Below are 17,507 nucleotides of genomic sequence, written 5' to 3'. Positions count from 1 at the left end.
AGATTATGAACCAAACAGTTTTTGAAGGAATCTTAATGTATTTCTACCGAGATTGTATTTGTACATAAAGTTCAACTTTATGGAAAGTAATTTAGTTACAAAACAAACAAAAGAACTAGAACTCACAGCATCCATTTCTTGAATCAACTGAATGTTTTGATGTAAAAACACTTAGATGGGCGGCCGTGGTGCAGTGGTAGTGGCAGCCGACCTCTGATCGGAAGGTTGGAGGTTCGAATCCCGACTTCCCACACCATGTGCCGTTGTGTCCCTGGGCAAGACACTTAACCCCGAGTTGCTCCCGGTGGGACTGGATGGCGCCTTGCATGGCAGCCTACCGCCACCGGTGTATGAATGTGCGTGTGAATGGGTGGATGGCTGGTACTGTAAAGCGCCTTGGGGCCCCTCATAGGGGGCTGGAAGGCGCTATAGAAGTAAGCTCCATTTACCATTTACCAGATGTACTCTTTTATTATTATTATTATGATTGTTATTATTATTGTTATTATTATTATTATTATTATTGTGATTGTTATTATTATTATTATTATTATTATTATTATTATTATTGTTACACAGTTAGCAGTTAGCTCGTGTTAGCAGCTTCACAAAACATACCATAACAAACCAGAGGTTAGTTTTCTGCTGTTTTGTTTTCAGGATTGTTTTCTTTGTTGCGTTCTTTCTTTTTTCCTGGTACTCCAGATAAAACGATGTAGCTTTGGTTTCATACTGAGCTGTTTGTTTCTGCTGGGCTGCTCTGCTTTCCAGAGCCAAGGAAGTGAAAGGTCAGAGGTCACGGGCTCAGAGCTGCCCTGCAGCTTTACTCGATTTCTGTCCACATTGCTAACCATCAGTGTAATTGTTGCCTATTAGAGCGCCGCGACCATCCACGTTGTTTATTATGCTAAAGTTACATAAGCATGCCTGAAAGCTTTTGCAATAATTTTCTCATGAGAGAGGTTATATGAAGGAAGTGAGCGTCTGACTGTTCCCCCTGCAGCCAAAGGTCTTTTTGTTTTTTTACTCCATCTTGTGATGGAGATAACTTGGTACTGAACACGACATGGCCTGCTTACGTAAGAAACCATGAAGAATTTTGCTGTATGTTCATTTTACAAAGCATAATTTTTAAAATTACATTAGTAAACCATATTTGTTTTCATACATAGAAAAGTATTTAGGGGAAACGGAACATATTTTCAACATCTCTGCTGAAGTTGTTGTTTGTCAGATATTTAGCAGATTTCCCCTAAATGTTTAGCTTTTTATGAAGATGCACTGGTTACACAAAATAATGAGGAGTTAAGACAAAATCTCTTGAGTCAATGAAAGGATCATGAGTGCACGGGTTGAGTTTTAGAAGGAAAAAATATTTATAATTATCACAAAAAATTTATTATTTAAAAACCTTTTCTTGTCCAACAACCAACTGACACGTGCACGATTTACTGACAACAAAGCCTCGTTTCCACAGGGTCTGGTGCGCTGCACGATCTTCTGTAATTTTAAATAAATTGTCAAAAATAGTTATTTCAAATGTGCTAATGGGGAAATGCCTTTTTTCTTTTTCTTCTTTAAAACTGATTTTGTGAAGTTATTTTAAAACAAGTCCCTTGAGTTAACATTTCTTAAAAGTTGTAAGTTTGATATTTTTATTTCAGGCTGAGATAACGAAAAGATTGATCACTTTACTGTAATGTGAAAAAAATATTGAAAAATTGTATTTTTAAGGAGTTATGGAAGGTGTGAATCTTTCCTCCGAGGAACATTTGTCGTCATAATGTTAAAAAAAAAACTTTTGAGGGAGTATTTTTTGGGGAGGATGTACCGCTACAGCTACTCACAAACACAAAAAAACATCTAACTCAGCCACTTTGACAGAGATGGAGTTCACATTTGGTGTGGTAGTAGCTGAGCTTCATCCTCAACACATACTCTGAGCCACATCCTGTGAGGACTCTTTGTAAGGCAGGAGATGGTGCATGGCAGTAACTCCATCCCTCCTCACCACGAGATGTTTCCCGTTTGAATGGAATCATGAAAGTCAGCGGGTGATCTGAATTCCTTCGACGAGTTCTGGGCCTTTAATTAGATCAAAGTTCTGTCAAATTCAGCTCAGCGCTGTTAATTTTTAATATCCTGTTACTTATTTCTTTGTGCCGTCTTTTTCTTCTCACCATTCAGTCAGAAGCCAGTTAAACTCCTCACCAACGTGCGACTGCAGCTGTTCAGAGTTGAGCTGTAGTGAAAATAATCCATCACGGGGTTGGCCCCCCCGTCTGATAGCCGTCGAGAAACATTACAAAACCGGAATAAGAATTTAATACAGCTATAAAGCTGACACGTTCGGCTGTTATTCCGTTGATGGAAGGCAGTGCACTTGCAGAAAGGCCTCTTGTGTAACATAAGAGCTGCTAGCACCACTTATAAAAACCGTTAGCGAACAGGGATAGACCGCGAACAAGTCGCAGCCCCTGGACTCCGTCAAGGTTCCCTCGTACGTTGTTTTATTTCTAGCAGCCAGTTTTAAATGATTTTGTGTATTTTAAGCTGAACGAGTAAAACCAGAACAAACGTGGAAAAGTTCTTCATAATCGTGGTCCTAATGATCAAATTTATAGTTTTAACCAGCAAAATGTACGTTTCTGTATCGTCTGTTGAAAAACAGCTCTGTTCTTGTGGTTTGAAGTATTTTGAGAAATAGTTTGTTCTTGGTTTGATGTAACTTTCGTCATCAGGTCTTTTTTTTGTGTGTGTGTGTTTGCCCCCCTAGGCACTGGCTGGCCACTTATTTTGTCATCTGGTACGGTGTCCCCTACATGACGTACGACATCTTCGCCATGTACCTCAGCCACTACTACCGGTACCAGGTCAACGGGCACGAGGACTACAAGCAGCACTCCCTGAGGACCATAAACTTCTTCATACGAAGGGAGTTCCTGCTGGTGCTGCATCACATCGCACTGCTCACCATCCTGCTGCCCATCACACTGGTGAGGAGGAGGAGGGAGGTGTGGGGTGATGGGGGAGACGAAGATGATGAGGTCATGTTGTCCACCAGAAAACTGGGTGCGCTCCAGGCAGCTCCGTTAGTGAAAGAGCTCCAGCTTGCTGCATTAAGATAAGATAGTGCTTCTTCGGCTGATGCAGAGATTTGTCTTCGGCTGTTCATGAGCAACCTCTTTACGAAGAGACAAAAACGCCCACATTTGAAAATTAAAGTGCATTAAACAAAATGGATAAATGTTACTCATCAAAATGTAATGTTAAGTATTTTACTTTTCCTGCTGACTGAAAAGTGTAAAAATACTTTTGTATCTACTTTACTGACATATTTACACCCTAAAGTTCCTTCCAGAAAAACAAAAGTGAATATTCTCCGTGTGAATCGTGATTGGTTACTGACAGAACCAAACTGATACCATCACTGATCGGTTTCTGTCGGCACCGTCGGGTCATGGCTGTTCATCAGCATCAGTGGAGTCGTTTTAAAATAAAAGACAGAGACAAAGTCTCGGAGAGCGTTGCCCTAATGGTAGCAGAAGATTTTCTGACTTCCTGTTCATGCAGCCTTTTTCCCAAACTACTTCAGCAGTTGTCCACTTTGGCTATGGCTGCCTGAGAGGAGTCAACGGGGGGAGGGCAGGTCCCAGAAACCATCTTATCACCAGCAAACTGGTTGGTCCACTATGGGAGTGTGCTGCTTATGGGACACAGTTTGCGGCTCCTCGGACTGATGAAGTCCTTTGGATGAAGGACTAAACGTCTCAACGAAAAAATAAATTGTCCAGATGACACCACAGTCCATGCTCCATAATCCAGGAAAAAAATCCAACAATGTTCAGTCAGGTCATCTGGACGGTTTCTTGTTTTGCTGAGATGTCCAGATGACCTGACTGAATGTTTTTGCCTGGATTATGGAGCATGGACTTTGATACTTCAGCAGTTTTTGTTCTGTTTTAACCGTTTCATTTGCCAAAACATTCAGCTCGATCAGGAACGGCGTGATGTGACTTTTAGGATTTGTAACTTTTATACTTTGATTTATTTGCTTTATTTACAAAAAATATTCTCCCGTGAATGCTTTGAAATCTCTTCAGTTCTTTCAAAAGCATCTAAAATCTGCTTTAACAAACCTGCCCGATCTTTGCCTTCTCATGCTTCTTGTAGCTCTTAGATATTATTTTGATTATTTTTACTTTTAGATACGGTTTGGCTCATTTTAGCTTCATGTCTATGATTTTGCTACGTGTAGTTTTTGCTTATGGCTGCTGCAGATCTTTAGGAATTAGTGCGGCCAATGACCAATTTAGAACACTTTATTTTTTCATTGTTATAGTTTTGTTTTGTTGTGTCCAAAAGTACATTTACTCACCAAAATATAACAATTGCTTAGTTTAAATAAACATATTTGGCGACCTTTAAGTCCTGTTTACACATAGACAATCTTGGAAAGTGTCCGAGGTGTTTCCGACATTTACTGTGAAAACTTCACGTTTCTACGGTAAAACCGTGTTTGCTGAATTCACTATAGTTTCCATGGCAGCTCACTAGCTGGTGCCGCAACTGTTGTCTTTAAGTCTGCTTCTGTGCAGACACTTTGTGCTCGAGCGCAACAGTTTCTTCTACTCGAAAGAAAAGAAACTATTCACTGCAGTGGCTGGCAGTGCGCCTGTGTGACTGCTCTTAAGTTTCGGTTTCCATTAAAACAATGACGACCATTTCCAAAAACCTCCACTCTTGAGGCCTGGATTCAAAAAGTTCCGGCGTCAAAGAAAAGTACCGCTTTTCAACCCTGCATTACTGAAGCTGATGATCCGTTGTGACAGCAAGCCATGAGTTGTTTTCATACAGTCCCCTGCCAGTAACGCTTCAGAACCGTAAGCTCTAATGTCGATCAGCGGTTTCAAATCAATCCGTACAAAACGCTGCATCATCTAATGATTCCTTGAGTGGCAGCAGAAGATAGACCCGGCGCTGAATGCCATGGATTACTTATCGAGTCATTTTCAGGCCGAAATCTGATTTCATCTGGTACTGAAACGATGTTAGCTGAAAAGCTGTTTGAACACTTGAAACAGAACGTGGAGTTTCCATTTGGCAACATCTGTTATGATTAAATTTCTTAAATTAAGAATGCAACTTCCTGCTGAAGTTAGCCCGACTTTTAGAGGTTTAAAACTCGTTTCCTGTCCTTGAGTTTTCCTGAAGTTCACATTTGAACATTTCTCGCTCTAACTGAGGAAAACTGGCAGATGTGAAATGGAAAATTAGAGAAGAAATGCAGCTAGAGACCAGACTGAGATGGTTTGGACATGTCCAGAGGAGGGACAGTGGTTTGGACATGTCCAGAGGAGGGACAGTGGGTATATTGGTAGAAGAATGTTAGAAATGCAGCTGACAAAGAGGAGATATATGGATGCTGTTAGAGAGGACGAGTGAGGACAGAGGATGCAGAGGACAGAGTGAGATGACTCGCTGTGGAGATTCCTGAAGAGGGAAAAGCCGAAAGAAGAAGAAGAGAAGAAGAAGAAATGCAGCTGAGTGCTGAAATTTACTGAAGAAGCTGAAAATGGGACATAAAAGCCAAAAGAAGCATACCATTAGTTAAAACCTGAAAAAACAGACCATTAGACAAGAGCTAATAGGAGTGTAGAACATTAGCTAAAAGCTAAATAAAATAAAATGGCTAGCTAAAAGTCATAATTCTAGTTTAGTAATAAAAATAGCTAAATGCTAAAAGCAGCAGAGAGTTAGCTAAATGATAAAACTGGCCAAAGGGTGGCTAGTTGTATCAAGAGGATAGCTTAAACCCTAAAAGTAACGAAGTGCTGGCTAAATACTAAACTACGGTAATGAAAACAGAAGCTAAAAGTAACAGAATGAGCAACAAACAGATCAAGTTCATCGAAGCAGATTTCAAAGAGAATATTTTTGAAGGAACTGAAAATATCTGTTATATTTGTACATAAAGTATTTTGAAAACGTAAGTTCTAAAAACCAAAAGTAACGACAGCCATCCCCTGAATGAGCTGAATGATTTGGTACATGATTGGCTAAATAAGCACAAAGTAAGCAAAAGTATTTAGGGTGCAACAACTATAGAAAATAAAAAGTAAAAAAAATAAAACAAATTGTGTGACTCCTGAATCAGCGTTCAAACTAATTATAGTGCAACTCTTGAATCTACATGTTGAAGCTCAGCTTTTTCTCTTCGTTTATCCAGACTTCACTTAAAACTGAAAACATTTGTAGTTTCAGTCTGAACGATTCGTCTCCATCGTCACGCTCTCAGCTTCTGATGCAAACATTGTTTGTAAATGTGTTGCTGCTTCTGGAGCGCTCGTTCTCCTGACCCAAACTCCTGAATCCAAGCTGAAAGAAGCGACTGGGCCAGGCGCTGGCCTGTAAGCCACAACTGGAACCACTTTACTGGGAACAGGTTTCATGTGCTCTAATTGAGGAAATGGAGAGAAGTCGGTCACTTCAAAGGCAAGTTCTCGGTCTAGAAGGGGAGGAAATGGCAGGAAGTGAAAGATGCTGCCATTATTGATTATTTGCTTTGAATAAGTCCGAACAAACGAGCCATTTTTCTTCCTTTGTATCCTTGAATTGTAAATGTTTTAAAGATAAACAAAGAATGCCAGGCTGTTTGTTTGTGAGAATACAATAAGAGCGTGTAAGATGTGAACTCAAGCTGGTAAAGTAATGAAAACTTTCACTGAAGTAGTTTGTAAGAAGAGTGAGGTTTTTCATGTTGAATCTGAACTTTGTCAGAGTCTGAGCACCGAATTAAAATGATTAATTAAACAAAGAAAAAGTCATTATTTATCATGAGCTTATCCTCTGATTAATGAATCACTTTGTTGATTTGCCTAAATAAACGTTCAATGAGGGGAAAACAATATTTTCCAGAACTGTTTTACCTTCGTTATCAAACATCCGTGGCATTTAGTGAGATTTGTCGGTTTACAGAAGATGAAACTTCTTTGTCCAGACTGAAGCCCAGGTGCGTCAGAAACCCGGGCTTTGTTTGCAGTTGCTGTCAGTGGCTTTATGAGCTCACATTACCCTCCATTATTCAGCTCCAGCTGCAGTCATCCTCCCTTTTTTTGTTCTAGTCTCGCCTTCCTTTTCTTTGTTTCTCCTCTTATTTCCTCTCTCATCAGTGTTAATGTTTGGTTTGTCTGTTAAAGTGAGCTGAGGAAGAACAGCAACATGCACGAGGAGCAAGAACCAACAGCAAATCTTTACCATTTTAGATGTACACAAAAAAAAAATCTACATTTTACTAAAACGTAACGCCGAGGTTAATACGTTTTAACTAGCAAATTATTTATACCTCACTGATGAAGAGTGATCATCTTTTCAGTCACTTAAGAAGACCGGTCCTGTGGTTGTGTGCATTATGTTTTAAACGGGCGACGTTATTCAAACGCAGGTGATGCTGATTGTCTTCAAGAAAGAAACGTGATGAGCACTTTAAAGTTCAAGATGTTTTTTATTGACTTTAGCGTTCCTAATTGGATAAATAGAAGGAGCTGTCTTTTTCCTGATTGGGTCGACGTTCTTGATACAGAGCTTGATGTTTTTCCTAACCATCCGCCAACCAAAGATTTTTACATCAGAGTCGTGCGCACTGAACACCTTTTCAAATTAAACAACTGACAGACATTAGAAATGCAAATCCCACCTGACCGGGGGTTGCTCAGGAGGGTGCGGCAGCCAGAAGTCACTTCAGACTAATGTGTACTTTATCCTTTTTCCACAAGTTTTTAACAGCATAGTGAGATGGGATGACATTTATTTGACGTTTTTAGCCTTTAGCTTGTAGCTACAGATGCGTGTCAGGTTTGAAATGTGTTTTTTTTGCGCACCGGCTCATTTGAATGACTCGATGTAGGGATCTGATTCTTGGAATCACAGCTACATCCTGTGTGAACAGAGGCTGCAAACAAATCGGAGCCACTGAGGTTTATAGCTGAAAAGTGTGTTGGGTTTGCAGCTTCAGTTGGAAGATGTTTACTCAGACTTTTATGTTTTTGTTTGGCAAATTGTTTTTAAAGTTCTTGTCAGATACAGAGCAACCAGAATGTATTCACAGATTTTGACTTTGAACACTTTTAGTTTTTTACAGCCTTGTTCTGTACATGGGGCAGCTGTGGCTGAGTGGTTAGAGCAGTCATCCTCCCAATGGGAGAGCTGGGGGTTCAATTCCACCAGCAGTCACATGTTGAAGTGTCCCTGGGCAAGACACTGAACCCCTTGTTGCCTCTGATGTGTGTATGAATAAAGCACTGATTAGTCTCTACAGATTCAGATTAGCTTTGTGGAGAGAGTAGAGTGCTGTATGAACGGGCAAATGAGGGCACAGGTTGTTGTGTAAAACGCTTTGAGTATTTTGACTAGATAGAAACTTGATGCTATACAAGTACAGTCCATTTACCATAAGAGCCATAAGTATTCACAGTGATGACACTCAGTCCTATTTCTACTGATTCAGATGTTTCTAAAGTCCATCTGTGATAAGTTCAGTGGATTGTACTGTATTTGGAAAAGCACACACCTGTCAGTAAAAGGTCCTGGAGTTGACAGTCCACCTCAGAGCACAAACCGAGACATGACAGAGCGTCTTCAGTCAGAGGCTTCTTCAGATCCTCTGTAAGACAGACCACTGCAAGAGCTCCTTCCTGCCCACAGCCGTCAGTATCTATAACAACTTTTTAATAAAACCAGGATGATGAGTTACAACATTTAATTTTCCTTTGGGATTAATAAAGTATTTTTGAATTGAAATGAATTTGATGAAGTCCAAGAAACTGTCTGTAGACTTCTTAAATGGGATTGTATTGAGGTACAGATCTGAAGAAGGGTATAGAAAGATTCCTGCAGCATTATTTCCAGGCAGTGGCCTTCATCATCCATAAATAAAAGAAGTTTGGAACCAGCAGGGTTCTTCCCAGAGCTGAATGCCCATCTGAGTGATCAGGGTGGAAAGACCTCAGTCAGTCTGGTGACCACAAACCCAATGGTTCTGTTGACAGATCTGTGGAGAGAGAACCTTCCAGAAGGAAAACCATTTCTGCGGCGCTCCCACCAATGGAGTGCTGCAGAAATGTTTGTCCCTCTGGAAGCATTTAGAAAACACCAGTTATGTTGGATTGTTGTTTGAAACTCTGACAGGGTTCCCAACATCTCTGGGAATCAGAGAAAACCTGGAAAATTATTTTCACATTTTCCAGACCGGGAAAACTCAGGGAATTGGAGCACCGATTTGCTGGTTATAGATTCTCTTTGAGATTTTCAACGTGCTCATGTATGAATACTACCGTAGTATTCTAGTGTCAGTGAGTCCATGTTCTGCTTCTACAGTGTGCACAGTACATGTATCCTTACTGACAGGCTACAGCAGCTTTTTACTTTCTGATGTTATAATCAGTTATTAGGATTGATTGCTGTATGCACGTACGGAAGGCTGCAGGATGCTTCCTGTCGTCTCTGAATGTGACGCCACCTACGACGCTTCGTTCTGAATGTGTGACTGAAACATCTGGAATTTTAGGGTTCACTCAGGAAAAAATCAGGGAACATGTGGGGAATTTTGTTTACATGAAATGCTGGGAACCTTTTCTTAGGGGGAACTTTGTTCATAAAAATAAATACATAGTAAAGGTTTAAATTATAATTCAAATGAGTGTTTGTGAACTAAGGGTCTGTACAGATGAACTGAAGAGTAAATCGTCTTGGCAGACGGAGACGACTTGTAAATTCATCACGATGTAGTTTCGTCATTCTTCGGTTGGTTCGACGGTAGCGCGGTGGCGCAGTTGATAAAACTGCTGCCTCTCAGCGAGCAGGTTGCCTTGGTTCAAATCCTGCCTGGGGGCCTTTCTGGGTGGAGTTTGCATGTTCTCTCTGTGCATGTGTGGGTTTTCTCCCACAGACCAAAAACATGCATGTTGGTCTAAACGGTAACTCTAAATTTTCTCTAGGTGAGTGAGGGAGTGAATGGTTGTTTGTCTCATTTGTCTTTGTGTCCCTGTGATGGACTGGAGACCTGTCCAGGGTGTCCCCTGCCTCTCACACAGTGATGGCTGGACATGGGCACCAGTGACCCCCACGACCTGAAAAGGAACAAGCGGGTCAAGTTAATGGATGGTTTGATGGTAGAACGGCACCTGCAGCAGCTCATGGTTTATTAATCTCCAACATGCCACTAGCCGGGTTACCAGCCAGTGCTTGTCTTTTGTTGTGAGTCTCTCTATCCATCTGGACTGACTCACCTGTTCAGGGGTGGCGTCACCTGTCAGCTCTGAGCTGCTGGTCAATATTTAAAAGCTTCATTCATTACTTATATACATGACATCACTCCCGATGCTGTCCCCGCCTGGCTCTTCACAGCATTTATAGTTTGAACTCAAATTCCTGCTCGTCTGTTTGCAACAATAAAAATAAAAACCTGAAATACTTGAATGTGTTTCCAGAAGCTTTTGAGGCTGCAAACAAAACTGAGAAGTCGTTGGGTTTAACTAATAATCAGTGTTATGGTTAATTCCTTTGACTTCAATGTCACGCCATTCTACTGTGGATTCACTGGTGTGTTTTTTGGAGACTTCGTGTCTGCCACGTTCAAAAATATGATTATCTTCAAGGACTTTGTCTGCTCGTGTATGAATGTTTGACGTCAAAGAAAAAGAAAAGCTTAAGTTTAGATATTTGGACCTTAGCAACAGGAGATCCAGACTGCAAGACTTTAAAATATAAAAGAACAAAAACTCACCACCGTCTGTTAAAACACTTATTTACTCTGCTCCTGTGTCTAATTGACCCAAATATAATTTCAGACAAAAACATGTTCCGTGTGCACGCGTGCATGCTAAAGAAACAACCAAGAAACGGTAACAAACTCTTGAGATTTTATATTTAAAATCAGAGTGGGGGATCTTTTTCCAGCATGAAGCCTAAACTCTCCTCAACAGACCGAGGATCTGGAGTAGCGGGCCACTTCCTCTGCTGATGAAAACCTTTGTTCTGAGGACACAACCTGAGAGTTTATGAGCATCCTAACCTCAGCGCTGAGGGGAATTAATTCACATCGCTCAGGAGATGCAAGACATCGGGGAAAGGATCCTTCAGATAAAACTGTTCAAGTGGAGACAGAAAGGATCCTACAGAGTTTAAAAATGTCCAAAGATTAGACGACGTTCAGTCAGGTCATCTGGACGGTTTCTTGTTTTGTTGAGATGTTCCGTCTAACTTTCACCTGGATTATTGAACATGAACTGGGATGTTTTGAACCACTTTGGCTGTGGCTGCCTCAGAGGAGTCGACAAGGGAGAGGGCGGGCCCCAGAAACCATCTTACCACCAGCAAACTGGTTGGTCCACTATCGGAGTGTGCTGCTTGTGGGGCTGAGTTTGTTTGTGGCTCTTCAGATTGTTGAAGTCCTTTAAATGGAGGATAAAACGTCTAAAAAAACATATGACCTGACTGCACTTTGTTGGATTTTTTTACCTGGATTATTGAGCATGAACTTTGATGTCCAGAGATGAGCTTTGCTATTTTCCAGGTCTGAATAAATATGGACAAAGGAAGCAAAGTATGGAAACGTGTTTCTGGACTCTTGGATTTTCCAAGAGATAAAAATCTAAATCTAGAATAAACAAAGTATTTTTCCACTTTGATCATATACTGGATTAAAAGTCAATATTTTGTCAAGGCCAGATTTTCTATACTTAATATTTCAGTTGTGTCCATTTGTACGTTGACGTGTCTTTAAACAGTGAACCTGAAGTTATTATAAGTTAAGTTATAAGTTATTATAAATGTTCTTTCATGGCTCATGGCTGCATAACCAGAGATTATTAACAGTTCTCTACGTTTAGTGTGAGAGTTCTCATCCTGAGGTCAGCAGCCCGAGAACGTCTTTCATTTGACTAAACATTGATACGCAGAGTCACCAAGTGATCATTACACTTATTTAAAGTCCACAACTTATAGAATATCAAAAATGAAAATATGCAGGAACCCTGTGAAGTCTGTGTTTCCGTTTGTCCTTTAAATTATATATTTTTAAGTTTTTATGGTGTTTATTTTGAAGCGTAAGCAACTCAGTGTCTTAACTCTTTCTAAGGTTCGTCTCCAAACATGACAGCTCAGCTTGTTGTACTCAACAACCACACGCTTGTTCTTGTCATTTCTCTAACACAACATTTCTGTCTGGATGAGAACTTGCACAGAACCTGACGTTCACCAGACAGAAATAAAACTTACTGGAAACAAACCAAAGGAAAGACACAAAGTTCTCCAAAAGCCCCTGAATACAAGTTTTTATAAAGTTGTCCCAGCAGCCACGTCTTACTTTTGACATGTTTTGGGGACATTTTAATCCCATCTTAAAATGTTCTGATCTCTTTAAACATGGCGGGTGATTTTAGTAAAATATTGGAAGGAGTAGTTCATTTAAGGTTGTTTTAAGAAGCCGTGGTTAAATATTACTTTATTTAATCTGTATTTTTGCACAAGAGGCTGTTCCACAAACTGCTCAAACATCAGCTGTGTGTTTTTTAATTCTCCCCACGCCTGTGTTTGTCTGTTCCTCAGTTCTTCAGGAAGGACCAGGGGGATTTCTTTATCGGCTGCTTGTTTCTGACTGAGCTCAGCACGCCCTTCGTCTCCCTGGGGAAGATGCTCATTCAGGTGAGACGTCACCAACACACGAGCATCCACCTGAAACCTGCACACGTCCTGGTTTCCATACAGAGAAAATGTCACCGGTCCTCAGATGTTTTCCGTTACTCTGATTAACCACCGCCGTCGAGTTGGGCAATCATTTGCTGAACAAGCAACTCCTTCAGCCGTTTCTGCTTCCACGACTTGGCAGCTGTAACTAGGGTCAACAGGCCTGCCGAGCTTTGTGTTTTAATTTATAATCGACTCTTAACAGAGTATTTATTACAAAAACTGTGTGTAAAGGATGAACGTCTCCATCTTTAGCACGACAGATCTTAAGTTGAAGGTTTTAGTCGTCATTACCTTTAGCCTCTTCCACAAAATGTTTCTGTGACTTATTTTAGTGCCTTTCCTGCTCTGTAGCAATATTTTATCTTCAGGAGTGACATCTACTGTTGAGGAGGAGCTCTGCAGTGAGGGACAGCGTCTTGTCCAATCCTTGGTCCTTGAGGGCCACAGTCCTACATTTTTTAACACTTTATTTATAAGATTTTCAAGGAAATTTATATAGATAATAAAAGACAAGCAAACAAAATATAAACCAATAGATACATAAATAAATGGAAAGATTGGGCGAAGTTCTCAACTGTATTACGTCCTCAACCGTCCATCTTATCAGGAAGACTCTTAAGTTTTGTGGTTGAATAAAAGGAGCATCGCTGATCTTTTAAATCTTTCAACACTGGATTCATATTTTAGAAAACGTAAGAATGTTACCAGAAAGTTCATGTGTCAGTCGTTCCACATGCAGAATATTTATGAGTTCAGCCAGGTCTCCAATTTGGGAGTGAAATCAGACTTCCACAGTTTCAGAATACACCTCTTCACAATCATCGTCCAAAAAGTTAGAGCAATAGGCATGTTACAGTCGAGGTTTGTCAGGGTGTTGGAGTATCCCAGCAGAGCAGGTCCAGGATCAGGTGTGACCGTGATGTTAAAGACATGAAAACCATGGAAAGATAAGGAACCAAAAATGATGTCCATTTGGACAAAACCACCAAAGGTGAGCTAGAGTACCTTCTGCTGCCTGACTTCTGCTACAAAGTGAAGGAAGATTAGGAAAAAATTATTTAATTTAGTTTTAGAATAACGTAATCTATGAACCACCTTTATACTGGCTCAGTTGAAGCCTGGCTTTAATGGAACAAGACTTGATGTTCGTTAATATTTCATCCCATGTTTCATCCTCCATCTCAATAGCAAACTCACCGTCCCAGGCTTTTTAAATTTTACTCGTAGAAGAATCTAAAGTACTGGAGAAAAAGTGAACCAGCTCAGAGATTGAATGTTTTGCTTCAGGAGAGATTTTAACAATACATTATTCTCAGATGGTAATTTATACGACTTCCTAGTCTGTCGGACATAATGTCTCAGATGTAAATACCTAAAAACTGACATTTTGAAATGGAAAGTTTGGATTGCAATTGTTCAAAGGAGCCCAATTAACCGTCAACATAAAGATCCTCTAAACAGACAATACCCATAGAGCTCCACTCTCTAAAGGCAGTATCTTTAAGGGATGGCAAAAAGTCATGGTTCTGCCAAATCGAAGCATGGACCCAAGTGTGTGGGAGCGCACAATGTTTTCTAATTTGACTCCAGATCTTCTGGGTATTTAACAAAGTAAAATGATCCTTCCTATAGACAGCATGAGGCCTGAGGACTTGTCTTGTGGGTTAGGCTTTTTTCAATGGTTAGCCAAGAAGGTGGGATGAACCCCTCCCCCTTCTCGAAGCCATATTGTCAGTACACCATAACTCTGACATTGGTGGCCCAGTAGTGGTGCAAAAAACAAGGCAAACCCAAACCCACACACTCTCTTTAGATTTCTGAAGATGGCTTTTAGTGATCCTGTTTGTTTTCTGTTTAATCCTGGGGATACGGGATATGAAGCGATGGGTGATGACCAGGCTTCAGCAGAACATGGAGGTGATTCAGTCATTGAATCTGGTGTGTTGGAGCAGGAAAACTAGTAAAACATGCAGGATGGTGGCCCTCGAGGGCCAGGATTGGACACCCCGGTGTAAAGCATCATCAGAAAGTTTTATTTGTGCTTCTCACTCGAGCTCGAGAGACTAGAAATAAACGTGGACATACATGCTTCCTTTAGTTTCCACTTCAGTACAAAATGAATTTCACTGTTGAAACACCTCCAACTGAAAGACACACAAGTGTTTAAAGCCATTAAGCTTGGCTTTTTATGTTTTACTGTTTTTATAGGGTTTGTCTTGCAACACTTAAGAGCTTTATAAATAAAACTGCCATTTCTAAATATAGTGTTTTCAAATTCAGACACTCATTTTTAGCTTCTGTAAAAAACAGTTGGCCTTTTCTTACTCAGACCTTACATAATCAAAAACCAGAGCATCTCCATTTCATGTGGAAGGTAGTTTGTCACTGTTCTATCAATAATTTATCTGCACGGCTCAACAAAACAAAAACATTAGTCAGCAACTTTCAGCTAACAGTTCATCTTCATTTTCTCAGAAAGCATCAGCTGCTGTATGTGCCGCCATATTTCCCTTCCTACACTTTAATCAACACATTTGTCGTTCATTTATTGGCTTCCAGCGCATTAATCCAAGATTCCAAGAACCTTTCTGTGAAACTGGTGGAGCGCGAACCGTCGGGTCTTTGCTGACATCTGGTGTCGGCAAAGAAAAGGAGCAAAGCATAGCTGCTCTAAACAAACCAAGCTTCTCAGAAAGTCAGGCCGACATTATCAGGTCTCAGTTTTCTGCAGAGCTCGTGTGTTTCTGCAGGAGCCCCTCAGAAACAAACCGCGTATGAAAAACCCCAGAATATTACCTGGATTTACCGTCAAGTGTCCTGTTATAAAGCACTGCAGTGATGGATGTTTCAGTTGGAAACAACATGTAACACAAACTGAAGCAGGGAGTTGCTTCACATCTCTTAAAAATGTATAGTCTGTAAAAATATATTAAATATATTAATGTAAAATATATATTCTCAACCACCGCTCCTGCCTGCAGGCCAACATTTAAGACAAGATTACATGTAATCAGTTTGCTTTTGTCTTATGTGCTGGTGTGAACGACTCAACTACCACCTCGCCTAATTTTCAAGTCAGTTCAGTTTATTCATGTTGAGCCAAATCACAACAGAAGTCGTGTCAGGGCACTGAACAGAAACATTCACATACTTTATAAAAGCCAGTTAGTAAAAGTTATGTATCTAAGGAAGGAAGCCAGCACACGAGTTGAATCTTCACTTTGTCACCGTCTCCCCTCCTGAGCAAGCACAAAGGCGACAGTGGAAAGAAAAAACTCCCTGATAGCAGGAAGAAACCTCCAGCAGAACCAGCTCAGGACAAGTGGTCATCTGCTTCGATGAAGCATGGTGTTTAAACTGATGTTACTGTAATTAAGCGTCTTGAATGAAAAACACCCCGTGTTTAAAAGTAGAACAATTGTATTAACACTATTAAAGAACAGGTCTTAAGTGTTTGTTACACAAATGTTTCCCTTACATTAAAGAGACAAACTGAAGAAAAAGATTTAATAAACACGAGCCTTGTGAGGGCTCCCTGAAACTTTTTCAAGGATTTTTATTGTCCGCTCACATTTACAGATCAAGAAGCCTAACAATTAAAAAATAAATAAATACAAAAGAGGATAAACATATGTTGTACACACACACATGTGCGTGCGTGTGCGTGTAAGTAAATAAAAAATCCCCCCTGTAAGGGGCTCCTGAACCCAAAAGCTTTGAGAACTGTTGGGTTAACTAAAAATGTGATTAAAAACTTGTTGGATAAATATTTTCAAGCAGACACAACATCAGTAAAAGTGTTTGGAGTTTTCTAACGTTGGCTCGGGCGGCCATCCTAAGTTCAATGACTCCAGGAAAATAGATTGAAAGTACAAACATGTGTCCTAGATGTGTTGTTCTGCTCCTCACCACCTCCTCCTGCGTCTCCTCCACCAGATCGGCCACCAGGACGGCTGTCTTCACAAGGCCAACGGAGGTATGGTTCTGCTCACCTTCTTCATGTGCCGCATCGCCCTCTTCCCCTTCATGTACTGGATGTACGGCCGCCACTACGGCATCCCCCTCCACACGGTGCCCTTCCACCTGCCGCTCCTCGCCAACCTGGGCAACTCGTGCATCCTGGCGCCGCAGGTCTACTGGTTCGTGCTGCTCTGCCGGAAGGGCTACCGTCTTTACCAGCGGAGCCGCGGGCCGCAGTCGCCCTCCGCGGCCCCCGTCGCCGATTGCTCAAAAGATGATTGATGACCACTTTGCAGCTGCCACCCGAAGCTGCACATTCAGTTACTAAACCAACGAGTCCTGGGCATTTTCCATAGACTTTAACTCCTCTGTTACAAACCTGCTGCCTACGTGGACCTCTCCACCTCCGATTTATTGCTACTACTGAACTTTTTTCATTTAGGATTCAACTCCGGCCTGGATCTTGTTGAAGCGTTATAGTTCTGCAGTACGGCCCGAGGGAAACGGAAACGTCTTATCTCTTACTCCCACTGTTTTTACAGCTGCTGATGATCGGGAAGGTTCGTTACAGCGAACGGCTGTTTCAGCAGGTTGTCTGTTTATGGGCTTGTTGTTTTTCATCGTCACTTTATTCAAAGTGTTGATCAGAAGGATTCAGAGCTGAGGTGAGCGGAGGCGCTCCTTCAGGCAGTATTAGCAGGAAAAAGGTGATTAAAAATACCTCCTTCACTCTTTAAGAGCTAAAATCAGTTTGAACCGTTGGTGTGACGTCTTGTTTCCCACTCGGCGTTTCATCAATT

General features: G+C 41.0%; 1 protein-coding gene across 1 annotated transcript in view; it reads left to right on the top strand.

The window, feature by feature from the left end:
- The window catches only part of tlcd3a (TLC domain containing 3A), a 32,554-nt gene extending 15,518 nt beyond the window's left edge, over positions 1–17,036 (top strand). The window contains exons 3-5 of the mRNA XM_037687259.1: positions 2,777–2,996; positions 12,607–12,702; positions 16,684–17,036. Of these exons, the coding sequence (XP_037543187.1) occupies positions 2,777–2,996; positions 12,607–12,702; positions 16,684–16,989 (622 nt within the window). The 3' untranslated portion in view covers positions 16,990–17,036. The remainder of the gene's footprint in view (positions 1–2,776; positions 2,997–12,606; positions 12,703–16,683) is intronic.
- The last annotated feature ends 471 nt before the right edge of the window (positions 17,037–17,507 follow it).

The sequence above is a fragment of the Nematolebias whitei genome, chromosome 14, assembly GCF_014905685.2.
Source record: "Nematolebias whitei isolate Nwh7 chromosome 14, NemWhi1, whole genome shotgun sequence".
Classification (NCBI taxonomy): Eukaryota; Metazoa; Chordata; class Actinopteri; order Cyprinodontiformes; family Rivulidae; genus Nematolebias; species Nematolebias whitei.
Note: the sequence above shows the minus strand (reverse complement) of the source record. Positions and strands in the feature narration are given on the sequence as shown.